Source organism: Triturus cristatus, chromosome 2_1 (assembly GCF_964204655.1).
Source record: "Triturus cristatus chromosome 2_1, aTriCri1.1, whole genome shotgun sequence".
Lineage (NCBI taxonomy): Eukaryota > Metazoa > Chordata > Amphibia > Caudata > Salamandridae > Triturus > Triturus cristatus.
The window spans coordinates 1,029,286,024-1,029,301,453 of NC_140581.1; the positions used below are offsets into that span (position 1 = coordinate 1,029,286,024).

The 15,430-nt window shown below is 45.0% G+C and overlaps 1 protein-coding gene across 1 annotated transcript in view; it reads right to left on the reverse strand.

Moving 5' to 3' along the window:
- LOC146866270 (alcohol dehydrogenase 1-like) overlaps positions 1 to 11,841 on the reverse strand; it is a 300,864-nt gene extending 289,023 nt beyond the window's left edge. Inside the window, exon 1 of the mRNA XM_085635173.1 lies at positions 11,598 to 11,841. Coding sequence (XP_085491299.1) covers positions 11,598 to 11,615 — 18 coding nt within the window. The 5' untranslated portion in view covers positions 11,616 to 11,841. The remainder of the gene's footprint in view (positions 1 to 11,597) is intronic.
- Positions 11,842 to 15,430: the final 3,589 nt, after the last annotated feature.

Consider the following 15,430-nt stretch of genomic DNA (forward strand, 5'->3'; position numbering starts at 1 on the left):
GTATGTGTTCGCACAATCTAAAGGTCACCTTAACATGGAGTTTTGTTCTTTATTTGACAGCTCAGCAACGTTATTTTTTGCTTTTCTTTGTAGATTTGTGGCTTTAAAAGTGATTTTGCTGTGAGTATTTTTTTGAGTTTTCACATGCAGGTGGAGGGTCTTTCTCTCTTTTTCTTCGCATTTCTTTGTAAAAGTTTACCATGAATCACTGGCCTTTTTTTGATTCTCGGGCTAACCATTTTTGGTTGTTCCCTTGTTTGTAATGATGTATTTCGCCTTCTGTATGTTGCATACCATATTTGTTTATACTTACACATTGTATTCATCTTTCATAGAGATTTCTTCCCCTGAAGACGGGCCGTTTGCGGCCCAAAATGCATTGGGCATCACTAAAGCTACTGGATTGAAATCAACCACTGTTATTTGAATATGTCAAATTTCCTGAAATTATCTGAATTCTGGATTACGTTCAGGTCATTTTTCCATATATATCTTGTCCAATAATGCAATATGTAAATGTATTGTTAAATTCTTTGTCAATACAAATGGTTTTTCATTTACTGCACAATTTGGTCTGTTCAGATGTGTTATTGTGTTCATGGTAATCACACCCTTAGCAATAGTGCACAGAGGTATGAGTCATAGTGACTCTTGATATTGATTGTACACTTCAGGCACAATTCAGGCAGCACGTGCCACCCACTGTAGCACGCTGTATTTGAAGATTTAAAAAAATGTGTTTTAGCAAAACACTTTATAGTTTGAAGATAAGCGTGTGCCTCTCCAGCTTCTTTGATTGTGTGCTGCAGTGTGCCACAGGGATCAGGGACATGATCCTGGGTCATTGTGGGTCTGCAGTGTGCTACACATCGTTATGCATGTGTGCCATTGTGCCCATCTCCCCCGGTCCCCCCAGTCCCTGGTCGTTGCTCACCCTGTTGCTGTTGTGTATGGTCCTATTGTGCTGTGTCCGTACTGCCAACTCCTTGCACCATCTCCACACTGATGCCTGTGGCCTCCATTTCTTCCAGCTCCTTCTGTGGCGTAGGACTCCCACCTCCTGTCGCCGTTGCTGCCTTCCTGTTGGCAGCTGGTTTGTGCTTGGTTTGGCTTTTCACATCATGCCAGCGCCTCGTGGCCTCCTCCATTGACCTCCTCGACACTCCAATTGCATTCACATTTGTCATTTTGACGTTCAGTGGATGGTAGTGTTCTGTCACCTCCGTGACGCTGATCTGGTTTTCTGGCAGACTGCACCCTGTCTTCCTCTTCCTCTTCTCCTTGCCCTTCCCCGACCCCAGGGTTCCTTGCTGGTGGTCTGTGGGGCTTGTGGGGTTTGCGTTGGCCTCTGCACTCGGTCCAGGTGCATCCATGTTGCTAGGCAGTTTATTTTGTTTTTGGTGTGTTTTTCTTGTTCTGCTTTTATAGTGCATTTTCCCGCATGACGCGTGAGATTTGCAGGCCTGTCGCTGGTTATCGGTGATTTTGGTATCGCGCGTGGCCTCATTGCAACTTTTTTCGTGTTCGTGTTTCACATTTATGCGGTGTCGTGTTGGTTTTAACGTGGTCATTTGATGCGTTGTCGTGGGACTATCGCATGGTGCTCCCATGTTGTGAAGAACACGTTAACATGGTGTTATTTTCCCGCGATAGACTGCGATGTGAAGAGTTGCGTTAAGCTACTTTTGCGGTAGTTATCACACGTTCTTGAGAATATCCCCCTAAATGTGCAATTTGTATGTAAGCCAAATGGACCATGTTTAAAGGAGATAGCACAAGCACTTTAACACTGTTTAGCAGTGGGAAAATTCACAGAGCCCTAATTCCAATAAAAAATATATTCCAAAAAGCAGGAGAGGAGAAAGAAAAAAGTTTGGGGATAACCCTGCAGAGAATGCCAAGTCCAACAGATCCTTAGCTTGAACACAAACATTTTCAGCAAGTGCATAAGCCCTATAAATTGCCACAATAAACAAAATGCAAATAGGCATCTCATTAAATGCCAATGATGCAAAAATGATCAAATCGGCCAAAGACAACAAGTGTTATGTCATTATGTAATCGAATCAACAGTGGCTAATTCTGCTCCATTGCCCCGTTTTTCTAAAATTAGATGGTATCAAGCACCATAAAGCACTAGCACACCACAACACTTCAGTCAGGAGGTAATTCAGATTCATGTGGGTTGTGCTGCTGTTAGCCTTTGTTGGCTACAACAAACAACAAAGTGATGGATGGAATGCTTCATTTAATTTCAGCTGTTTGCGATCGCAGGGAGCTGCAGTCCATCATTTTTCACCCACTATATCATTCTAGCCGGAGAACCATCATATGAAAATAAGTCTTGGTTCCTTGCACGCCCTACCACAGAATCCAAGCTGCACCTCACAGAGTTTCCTTGTGTTCCTCTCTGGATGGTGGGTTGGTCTGGGGCTCCTCTGGAATTTCAGGATGGCGAGTTCCCTGGAGAAGCGGGGTCAGTGCTGATTTGCATGAGGCAGGTCTCTGTCTAGAGTGGGACAGTAGGCAAAAAATGGAATGGAATGATACCCACAGTGATTGCCTGTGGTATAGCCTTTTCGCAAGCATTCCTTCCACCATTAGCTTTCGTATGATCAGTGTTAGACTGTATTTAATGACTGTTCATCCATTTCGCAAATGGAAAAAGGCCTTGACTACTTTTTGGGATATAGGAATGGACCACTTACTGTAAAGGTATACAGGCAACGAGCAGATCCAAATGCAGATGGAAAATGGCAGATCCAAATGACAATCCTCAACATGCTTCAGCCACATTGACAAGTGGATGAAGGAATTGGATTTTCATTTCACTTGGTAAAAATGAGATCCTTTTATGTATGGCCATATTGAACGGAGTACTTTCGGCATCACAGCCTGAATGTTTGGGCAAGGTTCTCTTGCAGGAGCTGGGAAAGTAAGGGACCAGCTACCAAATATGTATAAGAGAAGAGAAGACAAAAAATGTTATAAAAACTGTATCTTCCGATGCCAAGAAGAAAGGACCCAGTGCAAATTCCTAATTTCTTCACAAATAACATCTGTAACAGAAAAAAAGACGAAAGTCCAGCTAATGATGCTTAGAGGGGGTTTCTGTTTACACAGTACTAACCTCAGTTCTCTAAAGTCCTAGTTCTACCTTGACCAAAGCACTGTGACATATGGCACAGTGACACATTGAAGAAGGCAATCCAAAAACCCCAGCGGACCCAGGATATCGCTATATCCGATGGAATCCGATCATTCTACACAAGCACTAAAATAATTCCTAAGCCTCCCAGTGAACCAAAGAATCAAAGGGCATATGTATCAAACGATTTTGTATTCGCAAACGCTGCGAATCGCAAAAAAACAGCGTTTGCGAATACAAAATCGCAAAAGGAGATGTATGAGGCATTTCAGCCTCGCAATCTTAAGGAATCGCTAAATTTGCGATTTCTTAAGTTTGCGTAAGCATTTAAGAAATCGCAAATTGCGATTTCCTAAATGCAATGTAACACGCAACCAAGTTGTGCGATTTCTCCTTAAGAAATCGCAAATTACCACCAACTTCAAGTTGGTGGTAAATTGCGATTTCTTTGAAATATGCACTTTTTTGCATATTTCAAAGTGCCATGTGGTGCACATACATGCCCTTAGGGCATATATGTGTGCCTTATGTGCACACATGCTGATTTCAGGGGTGCATCAGGTTGTCATCATGACACCCTTGCACCTTTGAAAATATTCTCAATTTGCGATTAGCAAATAGCGATTCGCAAATTGAGAAGGACTTCCCATTCATTGCTATGGGCCTCCTGGCCCATAGGAATGAATGGGAAGGTATTCCTTAATTGCGATTTCGCAATTTTCTAATCGCAATTAAGGAATTTTAAGAAATCGCAAAATTTGTGCGATTTTTTAAATACATCCCGTTTTGCAATTCTCAAATAGCGATTCTCAGAAAATCGCTATTTGAGAATCGCAAATGGAGATGTTGATACATATGCCCCCAAATTCGAGATCCTGTGCTTCGTGTACAGAGCCTTTTCTGGAAAATGGGTCGGATATCTACAGGAGCTGTCTCCTCACTACACCCTAGATGACCCTGGATGGACACACGGAACTGACGAATTGTACAGGTAAATCGCACAGATGTATCAACTAAATAAACCATCCTTGCACGTCTTTCCCTTGATCTGCAAGCCTACTATTTAAGTAGTGCTAAGTACTCATTAAGGTGTATGCAAGTGTTGGGATGCAAAGTCCCCGCCATAAAGCGGTGCTCCCCTGCCCTGATGGGTTTCCCTGGTGGTTCTGCTGTTTGTACTCCAGTGAGACAGACAATCATGTCGTCGCCCTCTTTAATGACTTGAAACCCCAGAACCGTGCTCTGAATTTGATGGAGCACCCAGTGTCCATCCCATTTTAAGAGAGCGTCTGCCGCCTCTGTGTATGGGCGTTGTGGATCTGGTGGTGATAAGAACACACTTGATAATAAAGGGGACAATTCCTATTTGCCTGTATGTTTACAGTATTTAAGTATTTTGCTTAGGTTTTTGAGGCACATTTCAGAATTTGGATGCATGGAAGTGTATGTTTGTGTTCAGCTCTGTTGCACTCAGAAAGAAAATTAACTTAAGAACACACCCTCTCCCCTAAATAATGGCTCCCCTGTTTGTGTCTCTCCGCCTGCCAAGAGTGTGTTAGCGTATGGTGTTCTCCTAATGGGAGCATGCTTGTTATTCACCTTCAAGGGACTTAAAGCTTGAGCGGGTCATCACTCCCATGTGCTTCCAAGGAGCCCAGCACTGACACAAGCACACATAACACGGAAGCATCCCACAAGGTTCGTCTTGGTGGTAGACATGATTTTAAGCATTTTTTGTTATGCCTTTTTTATTAATACAGTGATTCAATTATGCATAATATCTTCTTAATCATATATATAAGGTAACAAAAATACTTATAACACTTATCATAACTTTTTAACGTACTGTACAGAAGCCACACTATGCTACACCATAGCTTACACACATTGGCAAAGCCAATAGGTCTCGCTAAACACTTATACCAGGGGTACCCAGAGTACGGCCTGCGGGCCGCCAGCGGCCCTGCAAGCCTTCCTTGGCGGCCCGCGGACCATGCAGACATCGTACCTTGGTTTTTTATTTTTTTCAAAAGTGTGTCAGCAAACTCCGCCGGACTCCGAGAGAGACTGCTCTATGGGGGCCAGGATAAGAGTGGAGACAGGCCCCCGTCGTGTTTGGCTGCCCAGGATGAGAGAGCTTCCCTGCACCCGAGCACTTCACAGGTCTTTAAAAGACCTTTTGCTTGTTAACGAGGCTTTGATGTTGCAGGGGCGCTAAGAAGAGGTGAAATACAACAAAGCCTCATTAGCAAGTAAATGGTCTTTTAAAGACCCGTGAAGTTCTCCAGTGAGCCGGGGAAGCTGTCTCAGCCCGGGCTGCCACACATGCAGGGTGAGGTGACAGAGGAGAGCAGGGTGAGAGTGCCCAGTGAGGTGAGGGGGGGGGGGGGGCAGCCGGGAGTGAGCCAGCGAGGAGTGAGAGCCGGGTGAAATGGCAGAGGGTGACGGGGGCAGCAGGGAGTGAGAGCCAGGTGTGGTGACGGAGGGCAGAAGGGTCTGAGAGCTGGCTTTTACATTACACAGGGGGGCTGTTTATGGGCTGGTGTCGGGGACGTGTAGACACAGCCCGAGGCCCAGAGACAGAGAGAGATATAGATAGACAGGGACAGACTGACAGATAAAGGCAGGAGGCAGGCAGAGGCAGAGGCAGGTAGAGGCAGAGACAGGAACAGGCACGGAGAGAGGCAGATGGAGAAAGGGAGACAGACGGAGAGAGGGAGAGGGGGAGGGAGAGGGAGGGAGGGAGACAGAGGGAGGGGGAGAGGGAGGGAGGGAGACAGAGGGAGGGAGACAGAGGGAGGGAGGGAGACGGAGAGAGAGATGGAGGGAGGGAGACGGAGGGAGAGGGGAGACAGAGGGAGGGAGGGAGATGGAGGGGAAGATGGAGGGAGGAAGACGGAGGGAGGGAGGGAGACGGAGGAAGAAAGATGGAGGGAGGGGGAGACGGATTGAGGGAGACAGGGAGATGGATGGATGGAGGGAGAGGGAGGGAGGCGGGGAGACCGGGAGGGTGGGAGAAAGGGAGGGAGACAGAGGGAGACATAGGGAGGGAGAGATGGAGAGGGATGGAGGGAGAGAGGGGGACGGAGGGAGGGAGAGGGAGACAGGGAGAGGGAGACGGTGGGAGGAAGAGAGGGAGACGGAGGGAGGGGAGGGAGACCGAGGGAGGGGAGGGAGACAGAGGGAGGGAGGGAGGGAGGGAGAGGGAGGGAGGGAGGGAGGGAGAGGAAGGGAGGGAGGGAGGGAGAGGGAGGGAGATGGGGAGACGGAGGGTGGGAGAGGGAGGGAGAGAGAGGGAGACGGGGAGACAGAGGGAGGGAGACGGGGAGACAGAGGGAGGGAGACGGAGGGAGGGAGGAAGAGGGAGGGAGGGAGACGGAGGGAGGGAGAAGGAGATGGAGGGAGGAAGAAAGATGGAGGGAGAGGGAGGGAGACGGAGGGAGGGAGAGAGGGGGACGGAGGGAGACAGAGGGAGACGGGGAGGGAGACGGAGGGAGGCAGGGAGACGGAAGGAGGGAGACGGAGTGAGGGAGAGGGAGACGGAGGGAGAGAGGGAGACAGGCAGGGAGAGGGAGAGACAGAGAGAGAGAGAGAGAGAGAGAGAGAGAGAGAGAGAGAGAGAGAGAGAGAGAGATGTGCGTATGCCAGGTTTGGTGGCTCAGTGGACGAAGGCGTCCACTGCAGGGGCCTGTGTTCAACCTCATGGACACAGTTTTTTTTGCGCTAGCCCCGCCCCCTCCGCCACTGACCCCGCCCCCACCAGTGTGGCCCTCGGCCACAAACCACACTGTAAATTTGGCCCCTGAGAGAAAGTTTGTGAGTACCCCTGACTTATACGGTCTCAAAGGTTAGACTTTTTGGCTATGTCAATTCTTGTTCAGAGTTCTTACCAATCAGTAATTTAATAATGGTGCTTCTCTTCACTGCCTCACATAAATATAGAGGGCCAAATTTATGACCTGGTTTGCGCCGCTCTTGCACCATGTAACGTGGTGCAAGAGCAACGCAAACCTTAAGTCAGATTTTTGAAGCCACATAAAGCCACTTTGCAAGACTTTAGATAGCTCTAAAAATATGGATTAACGCAACGCAGCACAAATCGCAGCGTTGCTTTACTCTACTCTGGGTAGGCCTTTCATGAGAGTGTTTTTTGACGCATGTCTAGATCTACAAGTCCTTGTAAACCTCGGAATGAGCCAAAAAGATACGCCTCCCCAGGTGAGGCGTAGTGTGGAGAAATATCTTTATTTCTTTGTTTCTTCCTTTTTTGTATCTGTGCTGCATTCTGCAGCACACTTAAAAAGAAAAAGGCTCTCAGGAATGTTTTTTATGCTGAAGGCTGCCAACGCAAGGGAAAAGGACAGGAATGCACCATATTGGATTAATATGGTCCATTCCTACTCTTTCCCTGTGAAGCAGGGGAGATCAGCAAGATGATTTGCTGCACTGCCCTGCACCACAAAACTCATAAAAATGCCCCATAGTGTAGATAGCATAAGCAGATAAGTTGTTCGGAGATTTACACTATTTCTTCAACAACATTCCATTTCAGAAGTGCAAGACATTGGAAATGGCTTGCATTTGTTATTGTTTGGGTGATACACCAAAGAAAAACACAATGAAAGGTCATATTGTAGGGTGCTTTCTTAAATTTGGTTCTTATATCAAGAGTTATATGATGGCCATGTACTATGAAATATATTTTTTTCTATTTATTCATTCGTTCTGAAAAATGAATGTGCATTTTGATCTAATGGTGTATATTGCATATAAAAATACAGAGTCTTGCGATGGCTCCCCCCTCCACCTAAAACATATTTCCTAAATGATTTACACAAAATACAAAACATAATAAAGACATCATGTGACTCAGTCACATGGATGTGACTCAGTCATATGGATGTGACTCAGTCACATGGGAAAACTGACCCAAAGTGATGAGCATGAACGTGTAATAGTGGGTGCTGATATGGCTGGGAGCAGATCTGAATTAAGACCTTTAAACTAAAGCCACTAAGCACTTGAAAGATTTTGGTGCTTCCCACATGTATCTGAATCAAAACTTACAGTAAGATGGAAAATAATGTGTCTTTTTGTATACTTCCACGTTATGTATATTCAATAGGTTTTCTCTTACTTTTTCTAATTGCAAAGTCTTTGATCAGATCCACAAAACTAATCTTACATAAAACATCTGCTTTTATATTTAGTAGAGATAAGGCATTCAGCCCGCTTTCAGATGTGGCAGGTCAATTGGGGCTGAGAGGCCACACCCACTCACCTTTTGCCTCTCAAGAACAGTGTCTGTCAGGCAGAGCAAATGTTGGCATAACAGACACTTTTCATTTTCAGGTCAGGTTGCCAGGAGATAAACATGTGCCAAATGCACAGGCTACGGGCTGCCTGAGCTGAACTTTGCTGGATTGTGGATGTCACAGCTCCTGTGGGCGTAATCTCCTCAGCTCAGCAAAGTGCCTTGAGACACTACCCCTCGGTGACGAGGGGCAGCGTCACACTTTGCCTCGGACCTGGGCGCTTCAGTTTTATGCCCTGAAGCACCCAGGGTTGAGTGTTAATCAGTGACACTTTGTCACAGATTGAGATAGGGGTCAGCAATCTCACCGACTGCCATCCCACTCTGTGACAAGGTTGGGACGGTTGCCTTCTGTCATTGGCTAACCTAAGGTCAACCAATGAGGAAAGGTAGCAGTCCTAACCCTCCTGGGACCTCCGAGGCAGAGCTGCAGGTAAGTGTGATTTTTCTATTTTATTAAAATTAATGTTTGGTGCGTGCGTGTATGATTGAATATTTCGTAATAAGTGTGAATGGATGTGTGTGTGTGCGCATGTGTGTGAATGCATGGTGTAAGTGTGTATGTGTGCTTGTATGTCCTGTCCGCCTCCTTGTCACCTAAAATTACAGGTCGCCACTACCAGCCTTGTTGCATAGTTGTTCTGTTGAGGTTTTTAATATACTTAAACTGAGAAAATGAATGCTCAGCTGAGTAAATTTTGACCATTTATGTTAAAAATATACAAAAGAAAATGTCTACGTTTGGAAAGACATACTCAACATTGTCTTCTGCAATTATTTTATAAAGTTTAGCATGATTGAATCTTGTTGTTACATTTTTTTTTGCACTGATCTTATGGCACACATATGAGTAAAACTGCTGAAGCTCAGATGAGAAATTAGGGGCATATTTACATGGAAGTGACGGAGCACAGTGTTAGCCTCCTTGGCTTAATGCCACTGCACCATATTTACATTTATCTGCCTATCGCCAATACAGGCATCCTTGCACCATAGTGCAATGGTGTCTGCATTGCAGGGGAAGATTGTTTATGTGCAAGTAGGTGCCCCTTCCTTTAATTTTAGTAGATGATGAAGTGACATTATGGGGGATATGTACAAGGACGTGGAGGAGATAAAGCCTCTCTCCTCCACTTCTGAAACGCAAGGCTGCACCATATTTACAAGAATGTGGTGCAGACTTGCATTTCCCCCTGCGATGGCGCTAAGTTTAGCAACTTAGTACCAACACAGGCACCCTTGCACAAGAGTGCAAGGGTGTCTGCATGCAGAGGGGGTTGTTTATGTGCAGGAAGGTGTCCCTTCCTGCACATAAACAATCCTAGATATGCCAATCTGTCACTTTCATGCGTCCTGCTTCATGAAGCACACATAAAGGTGACAAAATGGCATTTTTATTTACGTTTGTTTATGTACAGGTAGGGACACCTTCCTGTACATAAACAAACAATAACATTTTGCTTTTTCCATGGAAAAAGCAAAAAGGAGGAGAATTAATGCATTTCTCCTTGTTTCGCAATCTTAAGACCAGTTTTTACCTGGTCTTAATTTTGGCGCTGTCTCCTATGTCTGCCACCCTTGTACATAGGGGGCAGCGTCAAAATGAATGGGTATTACGGTGTAACGCCCACCGCAACACCCACTACCCACCCCTTTCACGCTAACCATAGCGTGAAAGGGGGCCTTATGTACAAGGCAGCGTGTACAAGGCAACATTAAGCCGCGTTCAGTGGCTTAACGCTGCCTTGTACATAAGGCGCAGCCCCTATCGCCACCACAACGTCACTATAGCTGACGTTGTGGTGGCGATAGGGGCTTGTACATATGCCCCTATTTGTCACATCACTTAGAAAAGAAAATCTCTCTGCTATTTCTTTGTATATTTGTCCCCTTCTCATCTCAGTTTCAAGTTTGTCAACAATTGTGTGAAAAGTGGTGATACGAAATTTATCTCTGGCATTCAGATATGCTTCTGGGAGCCACTTTTTGTGGAACAAGGTTCTGCTGCACCATTTGCAGTTTTGCACCATATGGTCTTATGGTAAATCCGGCACTGGAAAATTTCTGTGGTGCCCCCCCCTTCCCTTGATGCCCTAAGCACGTGCTAATTTTGCTTACTGGTTAAGCCAACCCTGTCTGGGAGGTAACCCTACCTTCCATCTGTAATGTCTAACACAAACAATATATTGCAGATTGGCACAAACTCGACACCTTTTTTTACTCTTCCAACCTTTGGACGGACAATTAGAGAGATAGGTTTAGAGAGAGATAATCTAAAGATTGAGTAATTGTGTATAGGTAGATAAGTACGTGTTAAAATATGAATTCGAAATAACATATGTTCGGGCGAAAGGATTTCTGCCACTGTTGGGTCAATGGAAAACTATGTGACTCTTTCTATTCTAAACTTTGAACAAGTGTAATGCCACAACGTCTACTTTACACATGTTACATATATGTTTTATAAGAGTGATTTTCTTTTTTAGTACGACACACAAAGGTGTCGTTCCCCCTAATAAATGTATTTTCTGGCAAATAGTTGGGTAGGTGCTTTCCGCCTGGTATGGTTAGGTGAGGTGTCTTTGGTATTTCACCAGGATTTTTTGCCCACAAAGACAAATACGCCCACACCCTCTCTCCCTCTCCATCCGTTTGGAAAGACTTCAAAAATATAGGTTATTTCACAAAAGAATGTGTTTTTTCTTACTCCCCCCACCTATTCCAATTCCTCTCCCTTTCCGCTGCCCCTTAAGCCCTACTCGTGCGCCTTGCTTCTCACATAATGGGGCTCATTTACAAGCCCCTTGCGCCACTTTTCCCATGGTAAAAATTACGCAAAATTGGCGCAAGGGGCCTGTAAACAAGCCCCAATGTGTTTGTTTAAACGCTATGTGCCAGCGTGATTGTTTTGAAATCTTAAACTCCCCCCCCCCCCCCCAATCTTACGGACCAAGCTACGCCCCTATGCAAAGGTAAGAAACTCACTCAAATAGTCCAATATTTACTTTAAACAAACAGAAAGCACTTCAGAGGCCTAGCGTGTTATTTCAAATATATGCCCATGCAATAAGCACATTTCCATTCTTTCTCTCTCCTTAGCTTAATCATCTGTTCCATTCAGAATGCTTTACTTACTTTTCCAGAAGTTGCCATGTGTGCAGCCGCGGTGTGGTAAATCGTCTGCTGTCTCTTCTTAGCACTCCAACGACAGCGCAGGCTTTTTCAACAAGGCTCTGATGGGGTCGTTGCGCGCGCCAGCGGTACAAATTAGGCAATGCTTGTTTTGTGCTGTTTGATCGGGGCTGGGTTTATGAATCCTAATGCCAGCCCCAATCACACACACAAAACAAGCCTTGTTAAATCAAGTAGGTGTAGTCTTGGCAAGCTTCTGCGGTGTATACTTTTTATTGCCAACATGTGCTACCGAGATAAAAGGAACACGAAGAAAAGATATTGCCATCCAGATTGCTTCAAACAACCACCGGACTCAAAAACAACTGAACATTAAAGGACTCATTTACAAGCCCCTTGCGCCGCCCGTGAGTCGCTTTATAGTGGGGAATATTGACGTGCCGGCGGCGCAAGGGTATTGTAAATAAGCCCCCCAAGTGCATAGTGAATAACGTAAATGTATGCATTAAAGACTTTTTTAGTGACCTTCTGAACAATATAAACATGGCATGCTTCATTTGTTCCAGTTTGAAAGAATTTCAAAACTGGAAACACGAGATGAGAAACTCGAGTCCTCTGTATTCTTGATTATGATTTGAGGAATATGCAAGAGGGCCGCTCGGTACAGTAATCACGTGCGGACCTCGCAGGGCAGCACCTTCAGTGCGCGCTGCACCTGTTCAATGTAGGACGCATTACAATAGTGTTCCGCGTGCTCTGTCTAAATCATGCCCATCACTAGACGGAGGAGAGAGAGGCTCATGGGTGCCGCCATTTCTTTTCTTTTCCAAGTGTCTCTTAGGACAGCTTCTGTTGTTCGCATTTTTCTGCTAAATAGCGCTTTTTTCTCATGCCCTTCATTTTTCCAAAGAGTGATAATGTCAGCCCATTATAGCAGAGGTCTTCAAACTTTTTTGCTCTGAGCCCCCCCTAAGCAAAATGTTTTGAAGTTGGGCCCCCCTCCAAAACTATATGGCTAGGATTTGGGAATGCGGAGGGATGATCACAGGGGGCGGGGATCATGTCTTGATTTTGGATTGCTTTTCTGTAGGTCGTAATCCACACTAAATGTGCAACATCATCAAACGAGAATAACATTGACCCAAAACACTACTGCCCATAATTGGGGTGCTGTGGGCCTCAATGCACTCCATCTGCCACACTAATGAGGGTTGTAGCCCTGAGAAGCAGGCAATCTCCTCTTCTTTCACTCCTTCCCCACCATGTCTGACTGTCACTTCAATCTTGAAACGGGCCCGGTCTCTTTCTGAAAGAAAATGAGCTACTGCATGCTACCCACCTCTTTTGCTCCAAGGGCACCATCTGTCCTAATGCTAGCAAGGAAAATGAGCCCCCATGCACTCTTTTTATAGTAAGACATTCAAAGGTGTGATGCAGTGGACCCCTGGGCAAAAGTGTCATGGCACCTGTTTCACTAATGATAGATACAGACGTTTGTTAACAACATAAGCTCCTATCTCACACCATCCCTCTCCCTCCCATCTCTGTGCATCCCTCTCATCTCTCCGATGTCCAAATCAAGGTGTCTCCTCTGCACTAATGTTTCCTCTCCCTTAGGTTCATTGCTCCAAGGCTTCAAAGAAGCACTGGCACAGCAAGTATGCCCTGGCTCTCTAATGCAACAGCTGCACCAATAATACCTACAGCTTCAGGCTGTCCACTATGCCCACTCAACAGGGCCATTTCTTCTAGACAAGATGCCCAAACAGGTTTTCTGCCACTTTGTGTAAAAAACATCAACAACAACGTACATTTACTCCTCCCACCTCTCCTGTTTCTTGGGCCCTGTTCTGTGCGCTACAATAGTGACTTGAGCCCTAATGCTAGTAAGCAAAATGCACCCTGTGTTCTTTTCAATAGTAAGACTGCCATAACTGGGTTTCAGTAGCCACTCACAGTGGGTGAGAGGGGGGGTCCTGTGCTGTGAAATAGATATTAGAGAACTAAAGAAGAAGCATGCCTTCTCACCAAGGCGCCTGGGACCTGAAAGAAACGGAAATGAGTGCAGTGGTTAATCACCAAATATAAAGGCTGCTTTGGAGTCACTGTAGCTTTTTATTAAAGAAGTCAATCACCTACATGATGACAAACATTTATTCATTTTGAGATGTAATATGTGTCCACTAAAAGGAGCGCACATTATGTAATAGACAAATAAAAATAGATTTACATTTGAAATATAGTTTGAATGTTTATCACTGAAATGTGTTTTTTAAAGCGCTTGTTTTTCCTTAAACAGTATTTTGCAGCAGCCTGTTTTATACAGTGTAAAACATTTTTTAAAATAATGGCATTCATAGTGCTTTCTGTCACAGACTGGGACCTTGTAGCGATATAAACAAATCACTATTCCTCATTGCACCAATCAGGATGTCATTCTGTGACTCTGTCTGGTCACGCACGTAGCCATATGCAGTGATCAAAATAGCCAACTGCGGTTTCATAAGGTACAATTGCATTTTTCCTCTTGAGTAGTTTAACTTGCATTTATTTTTTATTTGAGGTGTGTGCATGGTTTTATATGCAGTTACCCAAAGGTTAACAACAAACAATAAAATGGCTCTGAAAGTCCTGCACTGATCAATCAAAAGGAGGTCTGAGAGGCCTAAGGTGCGTCAGATGATCAACCATGTATTGCCATTCATGGTTAAAGGGCATGAAATATGAGGTTCATTTTGGTACTTTAATTGTTTGAAGTCCATGACAGCACAGGGACAACACCCAAGCATGCATCGCATATGTGTACATTAGTAGAAGGGGAGTATAAAATAGTAGTGATTTATAAAAATAGTAACAGTGCAAGAATAGGAAATTCTACAGCCTGAAGTCTGTTGAATTTCAACCCAATGTTTTCTCTCTTGCTCTCTTCCCCTCTCTGTAACTTTCTTGTGGTCTTGCATTTCCTCTAGATTTTTGATGCTCTCCTGGATCGCTCTTTCCAGGAACGTTTTCAGTCTTTCTCTCTCGTTCTCATTTTCTTGTTCTCTTTCACACCCCTTCTGAGTTCCTCCTCTGCTCATCATCCTGCAACCATATAGCACTTCCTCTCCCTTTTCAATCCTGACTTATCCATAGGTCTATTCTGCCTTCTTTCTTTAGATCCCCCAAAGAGTCTTTCCTCCTCTGACTCTTCTCATCCCATCACTATCAACATCCTTAGAAACTTCTTCACTTTTCCTTCCTCCACCACAGTCCCTGGTACTCATCTCCCCTCTTACTTTTCTCCATCTCACTTCCTCATTGAAAATTATTTTGCTCTCATCATCATATTCTCCCTCAGACCTCCACCACTTTGGCCTAGTGGGCCTTTGACAAAAAATCATAGGAGAAGGTTTCTCCCAGGTGAGCTGCAAGTGATATTTGTAAAGAACAGACGTCTCACAAAGGTAGAATTTTGGACAGGCCAACTTGAGTGGAAGCATGTTGCCAGATGGCCACCATGCTCCCTGCCAGCAGTTGGGTCTAAAATCAAAGGTAGTAGTACAGCCACAATATTATGTGGTCACATTACCACACTCCACCTTCCAAGCATGAAATGTTACTTCAAAGGCAGTCACAGTGTTGCACCTTCCAAAAGACACACTAAACAACCAGAGTATAAGTACCATTTATGAATGTTTTCTCCAACACACAACATATACATCATTGACAATAGCAATAGACGCTTACCTCAAAGACAGTACAGGTACAGCATGGGCAGCAGAAAGAGGAACCTAGGGCCCCCACTGACACCAACATTGCTTGAAGGCTGGTGAGAGGAGCAGAGTTATGCCATG